Source organism: Aphelocoma coerulescens, assembly GCF_041296385.1.
Source record: "Aphelocoma coerulescens isolate FSJ_1873_10779 chromosome Z unlocalized genomic scaffold, UR_Acoe_1.0 ChrZ, whole genome shotgun sequence".
NCBI classification, from domain to species: Eukaryota; Metazoa; Chordata; class Aves; order Passeriformes; family Corvidae; genus Aphelocoma; species Aphelocoma coerulescens.
In genome coordinates, this window is record NW_027184085.1 from 63321160 (window position 1) to 63348427 (window position 27268).

The following is a 27268-nucleotide window of genomic DNA, read 5'->3' on the forward strand; positions in this document are numbered from 1 at the left end:
AGCAATAAGGGCTCCCCAAAACACGTAACTCTTATACAACCCCAAACTCCTAAGCACAATTAGGTAATTTAGCTGTCTTGCCTTCAATACCTTTTAAAGAACAGCATGGGAATTTCTCTTTTTCTTAATTAATTTAAAGGTCTATCTGATAGACTATGTAGCATACAATCCTAAATTGTTAGGTTAAAGGATTAGTTTAGAGGATTTACCATGTGTAGTTTGCATGTACTCCGAACTGAGACAAAAGTTTCATATTAAGTGGGGCATAATTTTTAAGGACATCCATACTTAGTGTTAGAATATGATGTCCAGTATATACTTAAATTCTCATCTGATCCTTTGTAAATTCCCCTGCCAGCATAACTAGATTTGTGCCACTGCTTCCACCTGCATCTTCCTTTGAGGTAGTCCCAGGAGTGTTACCAGATCATTACATGCCAGTAAATGGTTTTATCAAATCACTGCAAGCCAACATGAGTTGGAGCAGAGCCAAGGACAGCCTTAAGTTTTGCTGAGGGTGAATTCAGCTCTTCAAAGCATCCACTGACTTGGGAAGCAGCAAGTGGTATCCACTGGAGTTCTGCAAATCACCCAAGTGTCTGAACTACTCTCCTCCAGTTGGTCACTGAACAAATAACCAAGACTACAAGCAACATGGTGCTGATGAGGAACAATATTTTCCACATGTCTTTGTGTGACCATTTCTATCAAACAAAGACATGGGAAATATTAGTATATTGATTCTGTAAATATATAATGCCTTCTCTTTTTAATTTTATAATACACAATTAATTTACATAATATAATTTTTATAAGACAAGGATAAATAAGACGAAAATGGATAGAAGGAATTTGCTTTTCCATATGTTTTTATTTCATGACGTATTTATAACATTAGCTTTATTAAAGGATATCAAAATATGTAGACACAAGCCTTTCTCAAGGAATAAAACAATCAACTGCTTGGTTTAAGTTTAGGGTCACTACCTCTGAAAACCAAAGAGAAATATGGCACAAGGCAGGTAAAAAAAATACTTCTAAGACAGAAAATACAAAGTTTAACTGAGTGTAAATTATATAGCACCGTACTAAGATCATACACATCCAGATCTGTCAGGCAAAGAGAAAACACTGGTACTGGAAAATTTTTGCCTAAAAAATGTGCGGGATCAGTGTATCTGACTTCCAGGCTCTGCTAGAGGAAAATATTAACAAAGTGGGGGATACCAACATGTGGGGCTTTTGCAGGGGTATGAAATTTGTACTTCTTTGGTTGCTGGAAAAAAAGTTAGGCCAGCATCAAGGGTTAACAGTCAAGATTCAGCCAATGTGGCTTGTTTGGAATTTAACTGCTAAAAAGATTTAAGAGCTGATATGCTTCTACCATAGTTTCCAGAGCTGCTAATAAGGCCTTTGTCTGTTCACCAGGGAAGAAAAACATGTTTGCAGATACTTCTTGAAGAAATTGTGGTAGCTTTTGGAAAGTCTCTACCTCTCTAAAATATGCATCTACCAACCAATCTTCAGAAAATTTATTTTTCATCTTAGAGCTATCACAAGCCATTACTGGAAGTACATTTGAACAAGCTACTTCTCTGAGAGTTAAAGTCAAGGGTGAAGACAGATTATAAACTGAACAAAAATTCAGCAGCATCTTATTAAATAAAATCAAACACAGTTCTCTCTTCTGACTGCAAAAATCTTGTTTTCTGCATTCATAGAAGCTCTCTCCTGGTTGAACAAGACTCAAAAGTTCTTCCTTTACTGCGACTGATTCAACATAATCCAGTGGCAATTTCTCATGGGAGTTCCTCTGCTCTAGAAGGACTGGCCCTTCAGGGAAAACATAAACATTAGTAACAACAGCACATTTGATTTGGCAGCTGAACAGGATTTTGAGTTGTTTATTGCCAGAAGCCAGGTGTCTCTTCTCTTTTTGTACCAAGTTATGTTGATGTAACTGATGAGTTACATATTTCCAGTACAATCTAGAACATGTAGAGAGATCCTTTGTAACCATTTACAATATTGTCTTAACTTACATAGAATATGCAAAAATGTAATGTTATTACTCTTCTATTAAGAGTATTCTTAATTCTATTAAGTACTTTACAGACCAGCTTATTGGCTGACAATGACTTCAAATTAAAGGCATGTTACTAGAATGGTTTTTATTTTACTTTTCTGGATGGTGTGGCCAATCTTGCCTTATGCTGTGCAGCAAGGTAAACTACTAGGGTAGTAATCCAAGTCTTCCTTAACAACTGAGTTTCAAAATTTGATCTTAACAGACTTCTGAAATGCAAAACATAATTACTCTAATAAATAGATTTAAAGTAAGTAAATGGGACATGTTTATTTGTTCGGAACTAGTCTGAACAAATAAATTCTTTTGGTACTTCCTGTTTATTAGTACAGTGGACCTAAGCTTACACATCTCTTGGTAAGTTTAAGAAAGGCTGCATCAGTAAGAAAAAATGAAGACTGTTAAGACACTACAGGTGTTTTTCAAATACAGACACATCAGTAATATTCTTACATAAATTTGTATTACTATACTAAAGTAATGATGCCATTTTAACTTGAATACTTCTTCAGAAATATATTTTAATGATAAAAGGTAAACTCCCACATTACATACCCATCATAGATATTTTAACTTTGCTCTGATTAAAGCTGTAATATTATTACTGATTATTTAGTATCATTAACTTCTGCAAGCTAAAGGCTTTTAGAGACAGAAAGAAGAATATGTTTTTAGTGAGATGTGTTCTAAAATATTGAGCTAAGTAAATTCACACTGAATAGGTAACATGCTTTCTACCATGGGCTTGTCAGTTACTTGACAGGCTATAACTCAGAGTGTGACAAAGGCAATGATAAAGATACACGCAGCTTTATACTTGCCAGAAAAACTTGATGAATGCAAGTGCAAGTAGAGTTCTTCCCCTATGATAACAAGATCATCCACTACCTATTCTTCACAACAGCCTAGCAAAAATGCACATCTGTCAGTGCACTGCCATTTCCAGTTGAGGAGCTGGGCTTACTATAATATTGGCTATTGCATCACTTCGACTGATAGAACTGAGCCCAGGTATTGGCTTGGCATGTTAGATACATGGTTCAGTAGAGATATAAAACACCTGGGAGCCACAGAACTGAGATTCAGTAAACACAGGTAGAACTGCAGAAGGAATGTATTGATTAGGATCTGGTGCTTGCACAACAGACACAGACATAGCCTTTAGGGGGCAGGAGAACACTGTAAATACAGAGGGTCATATGCCAAGAATGTATTAAAATTTTGTTTCTCTACCTTGATTAACAGGCTATCTAAATACACTCTTCTGCCTCATGACTAAACAGAATAATTTTTATTGAAAAAATCTGGACTCGGCATATAAAGCACAGTTTACACTGACACAGTAGGGCAACGGTACAGATATTGCAAACATTCAGTTTAGTAAATTTATTAAAAGAAGGGAGAGTTGCTATCCAAGACCATTCTTTGCAGATGTTCAAGGCGTTTTCTAAAACATGCTAAGTTAAATATACTGATAGAGTACATACTTCAAAACAAGATACAAATACCCTGTCTTTGAACAAAAATATTGTTTAAAACATTTATTGTGTGCCTGCCTAAGGGGCAAAGTACTTTTTGTAGAAACTAAGGCATCCCTCCCAGTATTATCCCTAAACAGCAGTTATCATGACTACAATATAGATTCCTTTCTTAAACTAATTACCAAGCTAATTGTGTTCTTCAGAGACCATCACAATAATTTTCATAAATGCTGAACAAATTTATATTGAAATACATGAATATATAGAGATTTAACTGATCTATTTTTGTGTTGTGGTAAAAACAGATCAAAACAATAGAAAGTCATTAGCCTTAATTGGTGACTAGGTAATCTTTACTTTCATTAATGGAGAACAGAGTTGCAATGCATATGGTGTAAAATGCAGGATAAAAACATCACCATATTGGAAAAAAATGTGGAAATCCTGGTTAATTTCATATTCAGCTGATCAAGATAAGTGTGAAAACAGTATTATTTTTATTGTAACCAAACCAGCTTGGCTTAAAAATGTTTTAAAGTAAGTATTTAATAATAACTTTGCATTTTAAGAAACTACCAAGAAAAACACTGAGAAATTCGTATGGATTCAACAGTGGATAATTTCCCTAAACCAGTTTAGCATAAATGCACTCACCCCCATGCTGAAGTAGCAGCTTGCCAATTTCTACATGTCCATTTGACAGTGCATCATGCAAAGGAGTCACCCCGTCCACTTGACTGAGCAGGTCTACCTCTGGACAACGCTGCAGAATTTCACGGACACACACTGTGCTGCCATGGTTACAGGCTTCATGCAACGGCGTCCAGCCAGCATAATCTGAATTATAAATCAAGGGAAGTTTTAAAACAGCAGTAGTAGTACTGAAATGTTATTAATGTCATTCATTAGACAGGAAAACACTTTACTTTTTTAGTATTCGCTACAGTTAGAATGGCAGCTTGTGATTTCAAAACAAGAAATTCTATTGAAAAACATCTGAAAAAAAAATAGCATTTTTAAAAACCAGTAGGAATTGTGATGTTAAAATACACGTCAGTTATTAATTTATCTTACCTTAATGTTTGCTGTAAAGTCCTTATTTTGCATTGTTTAAAAAATAAAGGCAGTTTTAGATTGTATAAAAACAAACTTGTTACCGAACAGATACTAATATAGTTATTTATGTGTCTCAATTTCTTAGTTCTGTTGAGAAAATGAATAACTTACCTTTAACATTTATGTCTATTCCCGGGAAAGAGAGAAGCTGAATCAATCTCTCCACTTTGTTATTTCTGCAAGCTTTATGCAGGGCTGTCTCTCCTACCATGAAAAATTAATAGATTACACTAGACTAGGCAAGATAGCAACTAAAGAAAATAATCAAAGTGCCTGGAACTAGGAAACCTGGCTATGTACCAGAAAACTCAATAATGAGTAAGATTTTCCTTTATCCTGTTTAAACATCTTTTAAGAAAAAAAACCCCACAGAGCTTCTGTTCCACCAGAGATCCAGCAATGAAATTGTACTGCAAATGGTTTAACACAGGAATTATCTCCCCTCTAGTTCAAGGCTTAAAGCTTCAATCACACTATAAAAGCACCAAGTGATCACAAACCACCAAAAAATACTGGGTTTTGAAGCAATAAAACTTTAGAGTGCAGTTGCCCTCCCTTAAATTTATTCATGAACCTACATTAAAATGTATGGTTCTTTTTACACAGCATTTATAGCTTAACTCAAATGAATGTTTCTGGCTAAGCACGAGTGCCTCTACACACTCAAGTATAAATCAAAACTTCAAATCCATTAACAGATGGTTTGCTGTTTCTCAATAGGCTGTCTGACTTGGCTACAGTAGCGAAGGAGGGGAGAAAGAGAGAAATAATAAAAAAATAAAAATAAAAATAAAAATAATAAAAATAAAAATAATAAAAATAAAAATAGTAGTAGTCTCTGGAAAAAAAAAATCCCAAGCCTTAGTACCATGTAAAGCTGAAATAAGTGTGAAAAATTAAACACCAAGCAAGAGAGAGCTGCTGCTTATATGTAAAGACACCACTAGTTTCTTGTAATAAAAACTTCAGACATGTTCTAAATGCTGTTTTCTTTTTATTAATTAATCAGGTTTGAACAAGAGCCAGAGGAAAATCCTGAAGCCAGGTGAAGGATGATGAACCAAACATTTTAGAAATTCAAAATATCTCAGGCTAGATCTCTTAGCTTTTGTAATAAAATTTACATGGAACATTTAGTTATATTAATACCTTTACCATGTATATCTGCCAGCTCCATACCCATTCTTTCAACAGAAGACACTACTTATAATTTTGGCAGGGGAGAATTGAAAAAAAAGCAGCATTGTTTTGCTTGTTGTTTTTTTCCCCCCCTCTATCTTTCAGCTCACTTTTCTTTGTAGAAATCAGATGTAATAATTCACATCAATTTTATTTGCAAAAGCAATAAAGAGAAAGGAAATCAATTTAAAAAATGTATGGTCTGACTCTGTTACTGAAGCTCTTCTAAACCCTTAAAGGGGGTGATGTCTTCTCTTGTCTTTCAGTGTTTGTGATACAATTCTGATTTTAATTTTTTTAACAATTCCAGCTTGCTTTTGCCAGTTTTTTCCTGAGCCTTCTCCTGGGTGTCATATTAATATAGTTGTAGGTAAATTTCTGATGATGAAGATGAAAAAGTAGTTTCAGCAAGTAATTCTATAGTAAAGCAAGTCTATGCAAAGTACAATTTATTTAACTTGTGTAATAAATGGGAACTGAATGAATTACTGCAGTGCTGTTTTATTCCTTAGGTACGTGAGTTCCAGTATAGTTAAGACAAAAGCCAAATGCCTTTCATAGTCTGGGCTGAATGCCTGGAAGAAAACAGTCCATATGCTTAAAACAGCTATGTAACATAGCATACTCCTCAGTCTTTGTTCACAAAATGTCTAGGACTCAGAGAGATGAAGACTGAATTATACTTGCAAATCAGAAGACGTTGATCCTACCAAGCACAGGTTGAGGTGGATTAGCAAAGTAAGGCAGGCAAGACTGGAATGAGCTCACGCAAACTGTACACTGTATTAAATATATGGGAGGAGGAAGGTAATGAAGAAGGCAACTTTATTTTACCATATATTCAAATTCCTCCTTTTAAATAGACATTGGAAAAGAGAAATGTGAACCATAAGAAAATAATTCTTGGGCATAGGCCATCATTTTAGTTCAGCAATCATCAGGAAAAGTTTTTAAAACTAAAACTATCAATTCTAACCATTTTAAACTTCTTAACATAAATTAGATATATAGAATACCTTTGATATTTCTCTTGTATACTTCTTCAGCCAAAAGACAACTCTCTTTGGTGTGTGCAGTCTGAACTTCTGTTTTTGCTCTAGGTTTATTAAAGATTAAGTCACTGAAAAGAGAGCAAAGCAGACACATTTAAAATCACTATTTCATATTTTAATTTAATATATATGTATTTAATGGTTTTAAATGTGTACATACAGAATACTTAGATTTATCCATTTCAGCATCATTTCTGAAATGTCTTAATTCCATAATTTCTACATCATTTAATTGTGACTGTATTTAAAACAGAAATCAAATATGAATGCCCACTTTTAAACTTGCTTTAAAGGTAATTCTATGAACAGTGAACTTCTGTATATACCCTATAAATTTAATATTGGACAAATATAACTACATCAGTCTGCATATACACTGAAACTGACGATCAAAGAGGAAACGGGAAACCCCAGCCCAGAGGTGTTACAGGCTTACAATGGAGCTTTCTGTCAGTTGAAGTAATTTGTAGACAACAAAACAGGTCACATAAAGTTCAAGAAATGTGTCAGGTCAGAAGCTGTCCCCCAAAGCAGAATAAAACTGGTGATGTTATAGGTATTACTTACGGTAGATCAGGCAGCACTTTGGCTTGGTTCTGCTTATCGCCATTTAGCATCTGCAATGTCCTTTGAGACTCAGGGCATGGCTGTTGCCCTATTTTCTTTTTCTTTGCTTTGTGTATCTTTGTCTCACGCATCCCTATCTCTCGCAAAGCAGGTGAATAGGAACAGACCTGTTGCAAAAGTAACATTTTTTAAATGAAGAAATTTTCTTTTGTTTTCTTTGTACTTGCTGCAAAGCAGTCATCAATGACCCACAGCTTGCTGTATCTAAGTTTTAAAAAGTCTGATCCCTGAATGTACATATAGGTCATTTCAAGTTGTCTTTTGCATTCCTTTTTGATGTTTTTGCATTCCTTTTTGATGTTTTTGAAATTCACTCTTCACACTAGCCTCCATGAGTGGCTTGTGCCTGAGACAGAAAATGGGAAATTCTAGGCCCCCTCTCAGGTTTCTGGCAGCTGAGAAAATCTGGATCACTTTAGCTGGATATAAGACTTGAGTACAGTTAATTGACTTTCATGTATTAAATCAAAGTATTTACAAACTTCCGGCTCCCAATCCAGGGAGAAATTTAGTAAAGGAATACTCCACTCCTTCATCTCTTCTAAGATGAGGGGTTGGATTAAGTCTTTGAGCATTGCAAAGGCAGCAAGCCAGTTATGCCTTAGGTGCTCTCTCATTATTAGGATAGCCTTGGCTGCTGCAGATGTTAGCTTCTTTACAGTAACATAGAGCTTCAAACCCACTTACACTGCTCATTTTAAAAAGTCATCTAAGTTTATGCAGTTTGGCAAAAGCATAGGAAAAAGGCCAGTGAGGGGATTCACCAAATACACGACAATTACATTTGAAGAAAGCTATTAAGGAAGGCTTTGACTATTTAGCAATTCACTGCAGATTTTTCAGGCAGAGTGCAGTAGGTGAGGGACACCTTACTTGCACTTTGACTGCACATTTACCATCAGGAAGTAGTAGGTCAGCTGTTGAACTCAGAGAAAAGCCTAGCTGATAGGATGCTGTATGAGAAGAACTGGCAAAACTGGACAATAGTTTATTTTTATTGTATGGAATGAGAAAGGAGACTCAGTTGTACTAAGGAAAACTACAAAAAGCACATAGACTTGTTTCAAGCACCATAAAAATTTATAAGTAGTTGCAGAGAGTGCTCAGTAGTCATGGCAATACTAAAAGTAGTGATTCTGCCCTATATGTGGCAATATACATCAAATATTAGCTCTGCAGTTGGTTTATGTTAAAAATTGACAGTCTTTTGTTCAAGCTCTGTTTAAATGTGCTGTATTAACAAACAATGACCTCTGTTCACAATAAATTCCTGTAAAATTCATGAAAACTTATGTATGGGAAATGTATAAAGGTATAAATTTGCTTTTCTGTGATTTTACTTGTAGAATAGGAGAACATAGACAAACAGCTATGGGTTCCATATTCTGTTTAGTCATTAGTATTAAGATTACTGAAATGAGACTCTAAATAAGGGCATGACATTACCATGTGACTGCCCTGATTTGCCTGCATCCTGCCAACAGTCATGGCTTTGAGAATTTCTTCTGCAGCTTTTATCATGGTTTTTCTCACGAACTGTGATCTCACAAATTGTGATTTGAAGGCAGGCAAAGGTGTTTAAGTAGGAGAAAGTTTCTAAGAGGAGAAATTCACAGGAATACACCGTGGTTCAAAATCATAAAATCTATGTAACAAATGCCTGGACCAATCGCTTCAAAAACCCTGAAGGAAAAAGTAGCCAAGAAAAATAACACTGTATTTGGCATTCTCTTTAAGTACAAATGTAACACTGCAATCATTACATCAGGGATTATTTTCAAAAGCTTTCATTGCCTTCACTGTTGTTGCATTGTTTCACTTTCATGTTAACTGCATGTAAACAGATTAACCAGGTGTGACAAATTCTCTGGCAAGAAAAATCTTACTATTGTTCTACAACCCAGATCTCAGGCAAATAGAAATTTAAATGCAGTGGAACACATGGAAAGACAATGCAGGCAACAAGCGTGACCTTAGACCACAGAGAAAATATGTATTTCAAGACTTTAATGAATCCAATTACTTGTAAAATACTGAAGTGTGATAGGTTATTAAGGAGTAGAAGAGTTACTTACTATTTTCTGAAGAGAAAGAGGTTCTGTAGAAACAGTAATATCCCTCTGTAAACACATTTGTTTGAAAATGGCTTCTGCAACAAACATTTGAAGCCAGGGGGATGGTATGGCACAAATAAACATTTTTAATTCACATACAGAAAAATCTGGTTAAAAGCAATTGGAAAAAATAAAGTAAGCCTTAAAATAAAAATACAGAAATTTACATACCTAGTTATCTAGAACATAGCTCTTCCAGGCTTTTTTTCCCCTACTGCGACTTCAGAAGCTTATTCTCCATAAGAATTACTAAAAACATTCACATTACAAAACATTTTAACTATCATCTGGTAAGATGACCAGATACCAAGAGAATGTTCAACGTATTTTAAAAGACAAAGCATCACTTTTTGTGTGAAACTTTTTAAAATGCTCTTAATACAATGTTATAAAAGTTACACCTTCATTTTGAGAACAAAATTATTTATTTTTTAAGTTCTGCAAGTGACCTTTTAAATCTCTAAGTGACACAAATTCATGTAAGACTTACAACACACAAACAAGAAATCTGCAAGTAATAGAGGGTAACCTACTAGTTCTACATTAACTATGGTCACACATTAAAAGTGACCATAAGCAAATTGCAACCCCATTCAGATGTACCAAATAGCTTATACTGTTCAAACCCTCCCCCCCCACACAGTAGCAGAGGAAATTACGTATCTATACATATATCAATATATATCAGGCATATGTCTGACCTACCTCTGTTTTGGAAAAGAATACAGAAAGACTGATTTTTTCTTATGGTGGTAAGAATTTGTATTTTGATTCTAACAAAATAATTTTGTCAAAATAACAACTGAAACAGTTGGAAAGCAACATCTGCAATAAGGAAGGAAGTCTTTACTGTATTGAGGGAATCTTCTGTTTTGCTAAGAAGTGCTCATAAATTAACTGATCTGTAGACTCAATCAAAACAGGAACCTAAGTCTGAGAATACAAATGTTTGCTACTGTAAGTATAACCAAATTTAGAAAAACTCACAACGGTTTTGCTTCAAGTGCGGCGGATTGTACCAAATGGCACAGGTCAAATAATCTCTATAAACAGACTGAATGCTGTTCTTGTTTTCCATTTTTGTATACAGGAAAGTAAGGAAGCCTTACAGAAATATATATCCAAGATTCTCCCTATTGTATGACAGCCAGAAAATCTGTTGGACAGGTACATACTAAAAGCTCCACTGATTTAAACACCTTAAAGTTCAAATTGATCTGGCCTTCTAAGATCTAAGTTAGCCTATAAAAGTTCTCATAATTTGCTTTCTATAAGACTGGAGTGGAACTAATTGTCGAGAGACAAATATTTTAATTTCTTTTCATGATAGTTCTTGAGTGCTCAGGTAGAAGGCAGATACACTTTAAATGAAGCCTACATATACCTGTTACTACAGAAAATGATGAGTGAAACCAAGATATCCTTATTTCTTAAATGGCAGCAGGAAAAGGGGTCAGGAGAAGCTTTGGTGGGAACTAATTTTGAAAATTAAATAAAAAGAATTCAATACTTTTCTTGAGATAATTTCTTTTGTCTTTCGAGCCCCTCAACTCCTTGTTGCTAAAAGTACAGATACCTCAACTGACATTCCATGTTAAATGATAATGGTTATTTAAGTCATGACATTTCTGTTTACCTAGTATATTTAATGAGAAACTACAGTAATTCATGGGACTCAATGGAATTTTCTCCCATTCCCTCCATTAAGTCTAAGGATTTGGGAGGAGACATTGAAATGTTTCATTTGAAGTTGTAGGAGTCACAGAGTTCAGTGTAGCTTTTAGGCTTACAGCTGACGTGTCTTTAGCAATCTACTGATTTTCTGGAGTGATAAAATTTGCCTGACTTGAGTAAGGTGTCTCCAATTGCTTGTCTGAATTTAAGGTTTATTATGATATGCTTAAAGCTTTTCCTAAACTGACAAGAGAGCTCCAAAGATGTTTTTTCTTTGTCAGACTGTGTGGTCTTGCTTTCACATCAACACTTATTTAGACATTTATTTACAGGGATTTTAATAAGAAAACCTGTTCTATTTGATCTTTGCTTGACACTGACAGACACACACAAATAAAACGGTTTCCTGCATATCTACACACCATGCACTGCACAGCTGCAACAGGAGTTAAAAAATAACTTGAAACTAAAGGATTTTAATTAGGACTTAGTGTATCAGATTAGAAGACTCTTGAGAAGCCTTGCAAACACTCACCATCACATGAAATGGCAAGGTAGTGTGCCAAATCATCAGGTACTTGATGAAACATATTTCTGTCCATAAGCAAACCTGAGATGATCCAATATTCCACCACAGTTCCAAGAATTGCATTTATTAGACCAGCAACTTCACTTCTGAAAGCCTAAATGGAAAAAAACATGGGTCTCTATAGATCTGTATTATACAACAAATTCACACTGATCATGTACCAGAAATAACATAGAGAACTTCTTTAGATGAAAGCCCACTCTGCTGCCATGTTACTCCTTCATCGGCCTTTCTTCTTCTGCTCAAAAGCTAACTGTTGCAGCCAGATCAACAAAATTACTGTCACTGATGTCATATCAATTCAGATTTGGCACTGGAGAAAAACAGGTTATATGAAAACATCATATAAAACTATATGAAAAACGGTATCAAAGCTTACAAAAACAATTGTAATGTGATTTCTTTTTAAATTAGGTTTTGTTTAACCATAAGATTGCAAGTACTGCACTTATTCCAGTAAACCTTGTGTTTAATTTGGCAATTAAGAGGGATCTTTTTCTCCCTGCTCTATTAGGGTTGCCTTTTTCTGAAGATTTCATCATGAAATTAAAGCTCTTCTTGTGACTATGTATGTCTGTGCCAAAAGGAAAAAGGATGCAAAGTGTTAGTTTCCTGCACAGAAAAAACTTTAGCAGTCACTTTGCAAAAGGAAACTTTCTCCAGCTACCAAAAATTCCAAAGAGAAGAACAGCTGCAAATTTAGAAAAAAACCCATACTTCTGAATATTAGCCTCACCATTTTCTGAACAGGCACACACCCACACAAAAAATCCTTATGGGCCCCTTCCAACTCATCTTATTCAGAGATCCTGTGAAAATGGTCATGTGCAAATAAAGCAAGCTGAAGTGTATTTTCTTCAGGAGGCATCAAGACAATACACAGGAATTCAGCATGCTATCCAGACACCACCATGAGACAGATGAATGCATTTATTCAGCCAAGTGAAAACTTAATCAATACTGGTCAGGTAAAGCAGTGTTTCTAGTGTCTGAGTTATCCTGCAAAGTCGGATCTGTCTACGGAATACCTGTCTGAGCCATATAGAAATACTTTATAAAATTACTCCTCTGACCACATGTACAACCAGATGTTCTGAAAGCGCAACTTGGAAGAACACAGGCACCACAGTAGGAATACATGAAATTCATTTGACCTAGGGCTCTACCAGAGAATCACTGCTGTTACACTAGAGCGCCAGCTGATACATGGCATCTTGTGAAAGACAATGAGTACTTGAAACCGGACAATTTTGGGTAAGAGACAAACCGAGCTGAATGTGTACACACCACCATCAATGGTTTGTCTGATATGCCTTTGAGAACAAAATATGCTCAAGGATGGTTTAAAATAATTTACTAGGATTCCCTAGGACCTGAAAAGCACCAAAACCAGTTTGAATGTCAGTAAATCAAACAGACATACGTATGAACAACAGAGACTGTGACATAGATGAGTTTGATAATAAAAACATTATAAAGCAATTCGTCAAAAACCTACACAAATACTGTCCCTACAGTTAACAGTTACTTGTCACTCAAAAGAAAAGGAATAAACACAACTACAAATAAACACGGTGTGGAGTGGAAGCATAATCTCCATCAATTAAGATTTTTAAGCCAGACAAAATCTGTTACAAATGTCATCTCCAAGATTGCCTCCAGGCCTACTTCCTCTTACTCTCTTAAGCTCTACTTGATTTGGTTTGCCTCTTCCTTTATTATGTCATAATACTTTATTATAGATGAACTGTGAAATCTCATAATTAAAAAACCCTTGAGAACATAGATATGGCATGTCAAGAACCTGAAAGTATAATTTTTCAACTAAAGTTTAAATATTTAAAAAGGTACATTACACTCCCTATCTTCTGAGGATTCAGGAACAGAAACTGAAGAACAATTAAAGATATCTGAAATGCATTTAAATTTCCCTTAAGTATGCATACCTCTTATCACTGGACCCCAAAGCAAAATAGTGGGTGCATAATTTAATTTTACCAATAGTTCTTTGCCAGAAATAAATTTCACAAACACAGCAAATAAGCACAATTTTAACAAAAGTTAAGAGACAGGATCAAGGACATATAGATGTAATCTGAGGTAGATACAGATGTAAAGCACAAATATTTACATTCTCTTTCTTGTTTCTAAATCACAAGCTTAATTAATTCCTTTATGAAATACATTCAAGAAAAAGGGTGGGAGTGAAAGCAGACATTGAAGCAGCAGACTGAAATAATGACTGTTAATACTGCGAGTATTAATAATTTTTCATAGTCAGATATATAGTGCATATTAAATGTAGCTGGTACTCTAGTTGCATCTACTTTTGCCCAGACAAGTATCTCTGCATGCTGACAAGACAAACCAGATACTGACAACTATTGCAGGCTTGGTTGACATTTTGGTAAAAGAGTGGTAGGAGAAACCAAGAGCTTCTCCTCAACATTTTAAATAAATGATTCAATGCTACAAATGACAAAGAGGGAAATTGATCTAACTTCCTGAAAGGATCATATGTTCTAAAAATACTTAAATGTTAACATTTAAAAAATATTTTCAATTTCAACTACAAAACAATACAAACACAGTAATAAAAACACATGCAGTATTAAAAAGGAAAAAAACCCAAGCATTTCCATTAAACTTGGAATTTGCTACCATGTATGACAGTGCCAAGACCTCTTTTTTCCCACTCTGCTCCTACAAGAAGAAGCTGGGAGGGGCCTCAGCCAAGGCGGATGACCCAAATGACCAAAGGCCTTCTAAACATTGTGCTCAGCAACAAAAATTGCGTAAAGGAGGAAGGGAGGATGTTTGAAGTGATGGTGTTTGCCTTGCCGAGTAACTGCTATGTTTTATGAAGCCCTGCTTTCCAGCAAGTGGCTGAACATCTGCCTGCTGACGGGAAGCACTAAATGGAATCCTTATTTTGCTTTGCTTGTGGGTGCATATTTGTTTCACTTATTAAACTGTCTTTATGTAATGTCATACATTTTTAAATTTCTGTCTTTGATTCTCCCCTTCAACCCACTGCAGGGTGGGGACTTACCTGCCAGCAGGATCCACCCACTACACCATGTACAGCTAATTAAGTAAGACGCAATGAAACCTCTATTCGAAATTCTCTTCCTTGTTCTTATTGTTGAGAATCAAAGCTATCTCACTAAGAAAAGCATGGAAGTGGGAAGAAGCTATTGACTGTGTTAGCATACAAAGGTCACATCACTACAACTGGTATCTGTTAGTTTAGCAAATGCAATTCCTACATTGCTGTTCCATTTAATGCTTTGTCAAGTCAAATACGGTGCTACGGTGGCAGAAGTTTCACAGTGTGTTTTAGTACACATAAAAATTCTTATAGGAAAATTAATGCAAACTTTTAAACTTTGAATTACTAAGTTATTTTAGAACTTCTCTTTAGAGTTCTTTTTTAATGTGCTGTAAATGTAGTACTCCACAAATGCCTAAATCATACTTTCAAAAAAGCTACTGCAAGTGACAGACCAGAAAGACATTTGGTTCTACACCACACAAATTTATACTACGCAACTAAAAACCTGAATGAATGCCTTTGTCACCTCTTTGTCAGGCTATGTAAGACAGCTTTTTTTTAAAAATCCCCACCAGTATTTTCAGGGATGAAAAGCATTTCTGATACCATCTGTGACATTGTGAAAAGCCATGCAATAGCTCAATGCTCCTAGAAGTGTTATAAGCAACATACACATTCCCTGGTAAATTCTAAAACTGAATTAAGAAATTTGATTCAAGGAACTTTGACCAGGAGTTCCTGCATCAAACCTGTTTAAATAATATAATAAATAATAAATGTTAATTTGTTTTAGAATTATATTCAAAATTGATTTGAAGAGCTCAAGTAACAGGAAATCTTCTATGTTCTTTGGCAGTGCATTTTAAACTACAAGAATAGTGTATCAATTTTATTCCACCAAGTTGACTCAACAGATTAGCCCAGTGATCAGTGAGGACATCCAATTTCCTGTCACTATTTTTATTCTTCTACTTCTAAGAGACAGCAAATTCTATCTAACTCCAGCAAACAAATGCACTCAACTTCATGCTTCATGCTTTGTTTTTCTCTTTTTTTGAACTGCTCTTTTTACATGGTGTGTTTACACACTTACATAAAACATAATTTTGCAACTCAGCACTAGAAGAGAAGAAACATACACAGAGATTTTCCCTGCACTGTAGCGCTCATTTGTTGCAATCTCTTTGAATCACAGAGACAGAATCTGATTCTAAAAAGCTAAAAATATTAACAACTGCCCACTTTTAACAGTTAAAAATATTATATATGCCCCAAGAAATAATTTAGTTATACTATTCATCTGTTTCCACTTATAGATATTTTCACTGAAGAACTGTACAGAAGATTGGTATATCACAAATGGTACGTTTGTTTCTTCCCACAAGCTAACACACTCAGGTGCACTGGGAAATGGTCACCCCTTTACAATGTGCTACAAACCACATTCAGACAGTAACAACACCCAAAATAATTTCTTTCATTTAGGTTTCTGAATGGCCCTTCATGTTTCTTGTCAAGGTGTTACCTCTTAAGCAAACAGCTTTTAAAAATCAAAACTGGTAAAAATGACTACTCACACCCTCAAACTGAAGACAGGAAAGACAATTTTGCACCCTATATGCTATGTTTAATGACATGGCAATACTGTGTATTTATTTACGTATCTCTAAAATGATAGAAAAAGGAAGGAAACACAGATTTGTCTGCACAGCTAGGGAGGTTTTTGATCTTTTGATTTTCTGAATGACCTTTTAAACTGTGTAATGGAATTTTCGAATGTCTCTGAAAATATGGAAAAACATAAAGTTTTAGTATAAAAAGACTGAGAGTGAATGAAGGAATGAACGAGTTGGATTGTAAAAATACGGTATTTTAGTATAGAGTTTATTTTTGCCAAAAATGCAGTGGGAAAGAAAGTACAATAGATAAATATGAAGAAGAAAGCTGTTAGAAATAACATAAAACACTACAGATATTTTGAGGCAACAGGCTGCTTTTTAAGGCTAGAATTCCTATCTGCAGGATATTTTACACTACAGCGTGTAAGATCAAAGTGAGAAAGCAACAGGAATCTAAGGTTTGTGCTTAAACAACAGTTCTGATATATATGTATATAAAGCAAAGAGAATCTAAACAAGAGGCAGATCTCTGTAGTTTACTTTGTGTGGGGAGGTTAAGTTTATTTTTCATATATGTAGTACAGTAGGACAAAAGTGATTATTCTGCCTATGCAAGGGAAGGTTTATGAGAAAGGCATGGCTTACAGTGCTGGAACTTGTCAAAAGAAGGCATAACAGAAAAAAACTAAATGGTACCTACACTTAAACTGTGGATTCAACACCAGGAAAAATATGAAAGCAGTGTCATTTTCCAAAGAAACAGAATGGCTACTGACACCAACTGCATGTAAGCCTGCTTGCTGCTTAGTACCTTTGAAAAGATCGGTTGCTTAAATATAAATATGGGTATAGAAGCCTAATTTTAGGCACTTTTTAAATATCTTGACCGAGGATAAAAAGCAGCACTGTTTCACAATGTCTTGCTTTGATAGCCCTCAAAAAAGGTAGGAGGTCTGGCTAGGTAAGATGAGTGAACCTCTCATTATGTTTAATCTTTTTGCTTTCATAGCATAATGAATAACTACTAGGTATTGTATTGAAAGTGCTTTTTTCCCCCTGAAACACTTGATTTTCTATTGTTCTGTTACTGTATGGAAAAAGTGAATGGAGTACCTATTTATTCTGTGCTTTCACAATAATTTAAAAGAGAATGCAGAGACAGCAGTTAGGTTTTATTTTATGTGAGAATCTAGAAGTCAAAGATGTTTTACAAGGCCTCTTGCTTCAGAAAAGAAATAGGTGGTATAGAGGACACTTAGTATCTTTCAGGTCAATGTCCTGCTGGTCAGCAGGTCACAGAATAGCAATTAAGTTGCCTTCAATTCAATTTTTATGGAAAATCCTAGGAAAGATAATGAAACTAAAAGACTTGGAAAGAAAACCAGGGCATTTTATTACAGTAAAATAATGCATATCGACAGCAAACAACAAAAAAAGTATTAGTTTTGTTAGGTTTCTCTTTCAAACATTTCCTGAATCCTATCACTGTAAAATAAGATAATCACTTCTTTTGCTACACCATATTGTTTGAGAGAATGTGTTAAGCTGGTGTCCCTAATAACTACAGTAATACCTGCTGGTAAGGGCATGTGAACATCTGAATGTAGCCAACAAGCTACTCATGACTCGTTTCTTCTCTACATATCTATATAAGAATCTTATGGATCAATTCATTTCCTTTAGTGGAGCAAAAACCAGCATGCTTCACAACAAAAGGCAGCTATAACAAGCAGCTGTGATACTTAGATATAATTCCTCACAAAAGAATGAACAAAGGGACGCCTTTAAAAAAATATGTCAGTCTTCATTATTTTAAAGTATAAAATTCACACTCACATCATTTCTTCTGTTCAATTCTCTATGGGAAAGTATGACCCAATCTGCTAGAATATTTATGTGTTTGGTAAAAAGCACTGCGGTTCCGCTTTCAAGCAAGAATGTCTTCTGAAGAACTGTCTGTGGCAAGACTTGTTGATGCTGTGAATTCATTCCTTCAACCAAACTGCAAAAAAAAAGTAAAAAACCTACAGCTTTATGCCACTTTGATTATTAAAGTTACCAGACAGGAACCTTGTCTTCATTCAAAATACACACAGATTTGGCAATTTTTAAGTATGGAAAGATCAGACACAATTTCTGATGAAGAATAACTACAATAATGATGACTATTACTGTTAGACCTGGGGAATTTTAATAGTGTGCTACTATTTACATAAAGTAAAGGCCCCCTTTACTATATAAAGGCAAAGCAAACCCAAGACTTCTTTCATACTTCATAAACCAAGGAAATTGTCTCCCTAAGATAATAGGGAGATAATAGTTATTTGAATCAAAAGAAACGCCCCAACATATAAATCAGTATGTTCAAAATGCTGCTTGTCCACCTTAAAGAACGAATAGTGAAGTACTGCAAATCTAAAAATATCACTTCATGAGCAAAATTAAATGCTTATTGAAACTTGTAATACAGTGAAATAACAGTCTGGGAAAAGCAAGAGGTCTTAGAACGTCATTAGGAAAAAATCTATAAATTAACAATAAACAAACTAAGAACGGAGAAATATAAATGGAATTGCCAAACTGCCATCTCTATAGAGCAGTATCTTATCAGGAATATACAAAAATCAGGATACAGGCTAAGTAAAGAAATGCATGTATTATTCTATAAACCCCACCTTTTTGTCAGAAACTCTACTTCGCCTTTTACTAAATCAAAGAAAAACTTCAATAATGTTTTATGAACTATCCTCAGTTCATCTTCTCTTCCTGGGAGAGAAACTGGGACTGTATGACAAATTGTTTTGCAATAAAGGCAAGACCTGAAAAATAAAAAATAAAAAATCCATTTGTATGACAGAAATAATAGATAATCTATCAGCAAAAGTCAGCTTTGAATTTTGTCTGTTTTGACAAGGAAATAGCTTGCTCCCCAGCAACAGTCAACATCTTAAAGCCTAATTTTCTGGTTTTAAATATTTTTTTCAAAATAAAAGAATAAAATAAAAATTAAAAAAAAAAAAATCAACATTTGTGACTGAGCTTTTGTGTTCCAGATTAAGATTTTGTATTATAGTGTAAACTAAATAATTTGTATTTCATTTTTCCGTCTCTGCTTAAGATATTGTACAATTACTACATTAAACAGAACTTCTTGAAAATCCTTTAAATACAAGATAATTTTATAATATTTTATAAACATTGTAACACCCCACAAAATCTAGTTCAGATAACAGTTCACACATACTATTTGACAGGACTATAGATTATCAAACATGATGGAGATAATTCTGAAGTAACATGCAAACACACTTTTTGGCTAGAATTCTGAGTATTAGAACCAGGTATACAACTTCCCAGTATTCACATTCTGCAGGAAGTACTAAAAGACAAAATACTTAATCTAAAAGACAAATTCTCTTTCATGCCCTTCAAGACATGCTTACAATCATACACATTCAAATATCTGTAATTACAGTTGTATCCAAGTATTTAAATGTTACTCAAGGTTTTATGACAGCAATAAGAAGAGGTTTAGTTTCTTTTCCAAATGAAGAGAAGAATTAATCTCTGTTGATGCAAATTACAAAAAATGAGTTCTCAAGATAAAGCAGAGACTAACTACTCAAAGAGTTCCTATATAAGGTCTTGTGTATGTAGATAAGCTATAATCAGACTTCCTCAAAAAGATTGTTAAGGTTATGATTAAAATCAAAATACAACAGAAAACTCATGTTTGGCAAGATAAGCCTTGTAACTGCAGATATATGTGTGTTTGTGTTTATCTATACATATACACACAACAACGGCAAGAGTACACAGATTACTAGAATCTGTGACGAGCATAAGAAATAATTTTTTAAAAAGGAGTAAGGCTAAGAAAATATACTTATTTTTCTGTCAAAAAATTCCATCTACCTGTGAGCTGACATGTTTTGAAATATAAAGTGAAATGTCCAAATCTGTTAAAATTCTAGACTTGCATGTACAGGTAACTTGTTCTATTGAAAACAGGACTTTGATGCAATAGAATGCCAACTCTCCTCTGCTGTCCCAGAGTTTGGAGTAACATAATTATTGCATTCGGCACCTCATTAACCCATCTTACCTTACAAGCATCTCTATCAACGACCATGTGCCTTTCTTACAGATAGGACACTGAAGAAGATCCAAATAATACTTTAACATAGATTGGGACTTCCAGGGAGGTTCATGTTGAAGAACAAGGTACAACACATGACAGAGTTTGGCAAAAAACATTGCATTGGCATTTCCCTGTAATAAAATGAGAAAATACTATTGGCTTCACACCAGCCAAAGATCTATAAACACTAAGCGTTTATTTATTTTCTTTAATCTTTACAATCCCAAGTGACCAAACTTAATCACTGAAGTAAACATGCAATTTAATGCACAACCCCAAGCAGAAAAACTCATAGCTTAAAAAAAAAAAAAGAAGAGAAAACAGAGAACTTGCTCTAGTGTGATATTCCAGTTGAATGCACCACTGTTTAGAGCAAACCTTCTTCTCAATTGATCTCTCTATCCATGGCATACTAGCATAGTGCTGTTTCTAAAATTAACAAAAAACATTTGTGGCCAAGTCCTTCACAATATTTAGAGCACTACATTCATTTGGCTTGCAAATAAATACTGATCTGAAAAACCCTTTTTTAAATCCTTTTTTTTTCCACAAGCACACTGATGAACACAAAGAGAAGGGTGAATGCATTACTAAAAACTACTAAATACAATGTCAGAAGCAAAGATAATAATACTTCCATTTATTGCTTTTATTTTTAGTAATACTTTAGTCCTTGTCTCTCACCAATAGGACATATTCTAGAAGAGAATGAAGAAGTTGCACAGGAGGTGTATGGTACTTTTGGCCTGCAGCAAGTTCCGTGACTACATCATGAAGTAAGTCCTCTTCCACTAATCCTTGAAGTATATACCAAGTGCCTCTGGACCAGTCAGGACTTTTAACCTAGAAATGAGATACCATTGAAAAAAAAAATAACAGCTTAAATTGAAACACCCCTTTAACTAACCAACTTAACTAACAGGAAATCTCTAAGCAAAATGTTGGTATTATATATCCTGGTTCCTGCCAGGACAGAGTTAATTTTTGCAGTAGCCAGACTGGGTGTGACTAAGACATGGATGTTATTCTATAGCACCTTACATCACTGCCAGGGGCAGGGGGAAAAGGACTCTCATTTCCAAGGAGAACGGATTCCTTCCAGTCGAGAAGATCTCGATAGCACAGGACTTCCTTCTTTTTCTCTGCTGCTCATGACAGCAAAACTCTTAACTTCACAGGCTTTCAGAGAACCCAGACAGATGCAATGCATGAAAACAATAGTTTTCATGAGATGCTGTATCTGCTCTGCAATTTCCTCTTACTGTCTGTACTTTCAGCTTCCCAAAGATCACGAACTAATGATACTAGTGAGCTATTGAAGGCCTCAGCTACATGGCTATTTCCATCTTTCCTCTAGTTCAGGTTCAATCCAAAGCTGATGCACAAGCCAGTTACAACTGTATTGCTAAATGAATCATGGCTTTCTTCTGCCAGAAAACTTCCCTTTCAAAATAAAGGTTTTTTTGTCTGACCACACAACCTGAGGCTCTGGTAAATTCAAATTTCTCCATATTTTGGCATAAGGAGTCATAGCTGAGAGAAGCAGGGTCAGTAAGACGACTGATCGGACTGCTGGAAATGAAATGGTTGCATAAATTTATTGTTCATGTAGTCCGTGATAACTTGTAGACTTTACGATTTCTGCCAAAAATCCCATCTCTTAGTGTACATTAGATAAAGTTACTCAAGACATAGAATCACAGAATTGTTTAGGTTGGGAAAGAACTCTAATATCATTGAGTCCAACCAATGCACAAGCACTACCAAGCCCATCACTAAATCATGTCCCTAAGTGCCACTTCTACACATCTTCTAAATCCCTCCAGGGATGGTGACTCCACTACTGCCCTGGAAAGCTTGTTCCAGAGCTGGACAACCCTTTGCAGGGAAGAATTTTCCTATTATCCAAACATCTTACCAATTGTTTTAACATTAGTTTAAATTTTAAATTAACATAGACTTTGAGTCCAGTTGTGGATTTGAAATCTACAGAATATACTGCTATTGTTACACTAACAATAAATAAAGCTGCTCATGTAGACAATTTTCTTTTAATCAAGTCTTTGTGCATCTGGTGTTTGTAACTTATATTTATTTCAATCTTCTCATTCATATATGCACTATTAAAATCTCCACTGAAATTTCCTTTGGAAATAATGCTTGCATTCATACTTTTGTAATGTTAATTACATGCAAACAGCACATCTAGAAATTAAACTGTTTAATGACAGTCAAAGAAGAACAACTCTGCTGCCTGGATTTATGATGTGAGACAATGACTGTATATTGGGCATGTACAAGCATGTTACCACTGACCTTCACCTGGTGATCCCACCAGCATCCAGCTTTTTATATTGTGACTGAAACTTTTATTTTTTGAAAATTCTGTACTAAAAGAAACAGTAACATTGATGCATTATTTTGAAAATACAGTAAAACAAAGATGTTTTGGGAAGACTGTGATACCTCTTGCATAGCATTCAAGTCAAGGAGAAACTAGAGACTGGTTTTCAGCACATTTCTAAGAAGTAAAGAAGGATGATACAAAACTGAGGCAATAAACTTTTGCCAGTATCAGGAGACACCTGTTATTGAAGAGACTTAATACTCAATAAGCTGTCCAAAGCTTTACTGGCTTGCACTCTGACTGATGAGGAATCAGCTGTTTCTTGTGAAGCACTGTTGGTACAATCATTAGCACTTGGAGCAGAAAAAAATGAAATATGAAGGTCCACGCAATACATCTTTTACATTGCATGATGTGGAAGAAAAGCTGACAAAAAAAGAAATAAATATTTTTGGGATGATGATGGAACAGAACACTTAGCTGATCTAAGCCTTCCTAGCAGATGCAAACTGAGACGACAAAATGTAACAGGTAGATCTAACATGTTAATATAGTTTGTAGGTTTGATTTTACTTCATTAGTGTTATTGGAAATGTCTATTGGAGCTGCTTATAAGAGCCATAAATATACTGACTATAAAAGTCCTATCTCATATAAAGGCTAGCAATGGATATTCCAAAAAGCAATACAAGTAAGTGACAGAAAAGTAAGAGAAGTATTACAATTGGGCTTAAAATTTCCAAGCAAAAAATGATATTATTCTTAAGAGTAGAGAAAAACAATTTTGCTTTACACGTGTTAAGAAAGGTAAATTTTTTATCCCATTAATTCAATAAATTATACATTCAGATTAAATTTCAACGCAAACCTGTTCAGGAACAGAAACACACAAAGCACTTTGCAGATCAGTGGTGGTGTTGGACCAAAAATTATTTTATTGCTTATGTTTTAAAAATATTTTTCTTCTTCCTTCCTTATTGTCAATACAAAGAAATTAGATAAAAACTGGTTTCAAGTAACTATTTATGTAGTATGGCTCATGAAGATACCAGATCTTGTTACCAAGAAATACAGGAAGCTAACTGATACTTCAAGTGTTTCCCTTTTTAAGTAACGCAAGTTACCATATGAAGTGCACTACTAGTAGCTCATGGGTACTATATAAAATGCTCTTTGAGTACTAAAAAGGCAATGTTTCAACACTGTTGAAAGATTTATTCTTAACATTATAGATAGAGAGGGGAAAATTTAAGTATTAATTTACGTCAGGTATTTATAACAAAGACTTAATAAAACCTATTGCTGACCTGTACCTGTTTTATGGCACTTATCGGGCTTAATAGAAATAAAAAAGAGAAATTAAATAGCACAAAAAAAGAAATTAAGTCAAAATGACTAGAAAAACAGGACTGAAAAATATAAAGCGTTCCACTTGCAATCTGTGCTTCAGCTGACTCTGGAAACCCACATGATGAAGTATCGGGCATGTGCTGAAAGAACAAGTACTGTTTCTTTTTACAGTGAAATAACCCCTAGCTAAGAATTGTCCATACTAGAAAAAGCAGGTGAGCACTGCTAAAAATTGTGTACACTTTCTCTTTATTGCTGCTGCATAAATACAGTGCTTGAGTAATTAAGATGCTTTAAATCACATCAGGACATCATTGCTTTTTTTTCCCTAACATTAACAGGTAAGGTTCTCTTACCTAGCAGGATTAAGCAGTTTCTTTGCAATAACAGGAACAGTACTAAAAGTATTGCAAGAACAAACAACATTAAAGACCCAATGATACTTTTTAACACTTCAAAAACTTTATTAGAGTTTTGGATACCCAAAATCTAAAAATGTTTCTTTGATAGCTAATTTTGCAATTAAAGTATGTTTGTCTAACTTCATAATAAAATTCTGTATGCGCAACATGCCCTCTTTTTTAGTAATTCTTACCTCTGGATTGCATTTGTTCAGCTGGTCTGTTTGAGCAAGTCTATGCTTAATAGTCTGTAAAACAGAATAAAGTCAACCTGCACACTGGATACCAGTCAACATATTCAATAAATAGTGCATAAAACTTCCCAAATGACAGCTTCTGTTAAATGTAGTTCAAGCACAACATAGCATTTAGATTTGTCTATTTATATTTGTCTTTTTAATATTTGGATGGTTAAATTATGAAATAGGGGAGTAATGACTTAAAAGGAATAAAATATGGGCAAATTTTCCTTCCCATTTTCCCCTGCTGTTTTCTGTCTGTTGTTACGTGGTTGCTCTGTAAGGACAGTGTTTCTAGATTAGACATAAAAAACCTAAATGTTTTATGTTTTTCTGCGGCAAAATGCCAACTCTGGGTTCCCCTTGCATGCAAAGATAGGGCAGTAGGTGCAAAAATGTATTACTATTATAGCTATATTTAGTTATTGCCTAGTATTACAATCTTACTAAAACACATTACTAAAATATCCTTAGGAGAGACCATCTTTGAAGGGTTAATCCATCTGCACATTGCTACATAATAGTTTGAACCAGACCACTTGCTGTGTGTAATATACATGAAAAGTCAACAACAAATTTATTTCTTAAATGTCTGGGGGATATAGCCTTGATAAAATGTCACTGATAAAAGATGTAGCATTCAATGGTGCACAGATTTAAGCAGCATGAGTCTTATATTTGTAATCTCGTGTTTAAACATTGTGTGTACCTTGAGGATTTAAAATTTTTAATTCTTTTGCTACTAAGAACTTACAGTGCTTCATGTAAACAAGCTCCTACAAATATACTTAGACACCATCATCTGCATCACTGTGACTTACAGAGATAATATATCCTAACTCAAGGTATTCAGTTGCTTTTTCTAGAGTTGTAATAGTGGTGTTAACTACTAATGTAGCAATTTTATCAGGATTAGATCTGTGACAACATAAAACCAAAGGAGTGCATTAGCTCTACTTTTGACTTGTAATAAAAAACATTCATGTGAATCAACAAAATACTGGCTCTACAGTATGATTGTTTTCAAAAATGTCTTCATGTAAGTTAGCTAGATAACAGGAAAATCACAGAAAGACTGTAATTCAAAGACATTTTGTTGAACAATATTTACTACTATTTACCTCATCTATTACACCAAGGTTTTCAGCTTGTCTTCTGCACACCCATGCCAATGAATTGCTATTACTAAGTTATATTTTAACTAATGGTAGATGTAGTAAATATGGGATTATTAAACACTGCAGGTTAAAAGGCAGTATCTAATATATCTGCCTTATTAGCTCAATACTATAATGAAAGATATAGTCAATAATATATCTTTTAATATAATTCATATAATAGAAAAATATATAATTATATGTATATAAAATATCTAATGTAGTGCTAAGAAAGCATTAATTGTTACTTACCGCAGTAAAATACATATGCTTAATAATAGCATTTTTTATTTTAGCAAGTTGCATTTCAGACAAGACTTGATCTGTTTCTTCTGCAGCCAGGACGCGGTTAATCTGTGTATCTTCAGGACTTTGTATTTCATTCTGCAGACCAAAAAAAAAATTTCTTTGTTTCAAACCTAATGGTCTAACCAATTTTTATGTGCTAGGTCTTTCTATATATTGTATTGCAAACCATATGTGCCGATGTATGTTTATGTAATTGTGTAAAGGTCTACATCACATGTAAGATAAAGAGATGCTGGTTTGGAAAACCATGAATGTTGTAGGAAGCTATAAGCACAGGAATGATCAAGGCAAGTTTCCCCATATTTATTTTACCTAACTCACTTCAAGTCAAGTCACAATCCCTGTGGCTGAAACAAGGACTGTTCTTCCATAACAGATTCTCCCTCTGAGAGAATCTCTTCCACAATTTGTCTATTCATTTTATATAGACCACTACAATGAAATCTTTTCAGTTCTAGCCTACAAACATGAAACAATTTAGTAATTTAAAATGTAATAGGTTTTTCTGTCTTTTTTTCTTTGATATTTTTGTCTGTTTGTCTAGTAATTAGTTCTCTGAGTCCACCTATCATTTTTAACTACTTCTTCAGCACAGGGAATGAGGAAGATGAGGAAGCATTTCTCAAGTTGGTTTTGAACTCATTCTGAAAAGACTCTCAGTAACACCACAGAACAATTTTTGCTTGCAAAAAAAGAACTACAAAAAATATTTTAAATTTACTTCATGGATTG

The 27268-nt window shown here is 34.5% G+C and overlaps 1 protein-coding gene across 3 annotated transcripts in view; it reads right to left on the reverse strand.

Annotated features, from left to right (window-relative positions):
- Positions 1–861: 861 nt before the first annotated feature.
- SLF1 (SMC5-SMC6 complex localization factor 1) overlaps positions 862–27268 on the reverse strand; it is a 34667-nt gene continuing 8260 nt past the window's right edge. For all 3 annotated transcript variants that reach the window (XM_069002266.1, XM_069002265.1, XM_069002268.1), the window contains 13 exons: positions 26480–26611; positions 25026–25079; positions 21418–21576; positions 20698–20864; positions 19268–19411; positions 18429–18594; positions 11865–12012; positions 9617–9762; positions 7482–7648; positions 6879–6982; positions 4795–4887; positions 4222–4404; positions 862–1833 (listed from right to left, as the gene is read on the reverse strand). In XM_069002266.1, coding sequence (XP_068858367.1) covers positions 1346–1833; positions 4222–4404; positions 4795–4887; positions 6879–6982; positions 7482–7648; positions 9617–9762; positions 11865–12012; positions 18429–18594; positions 19268–19411; positions 20698–20864; positions 21418–21576; positions 25026–25079; positions 26480–26611 — 2151 coding nt within the window. In that variant the 3' untranslated portion in view covers positions 862–1345. The remainder of the gene's footprint in view (positions 1834–4221; positions 4405–4794; positions 4888–6878; positions 6983–7481; positions 7649–9616; positions 9763–11864; positions 12013–18428; positions 18595–19267; positions 19412–20697; positions 20865–21417; positions 21577–25025; positions 25080–26479; positions 26612–27268) is intronic.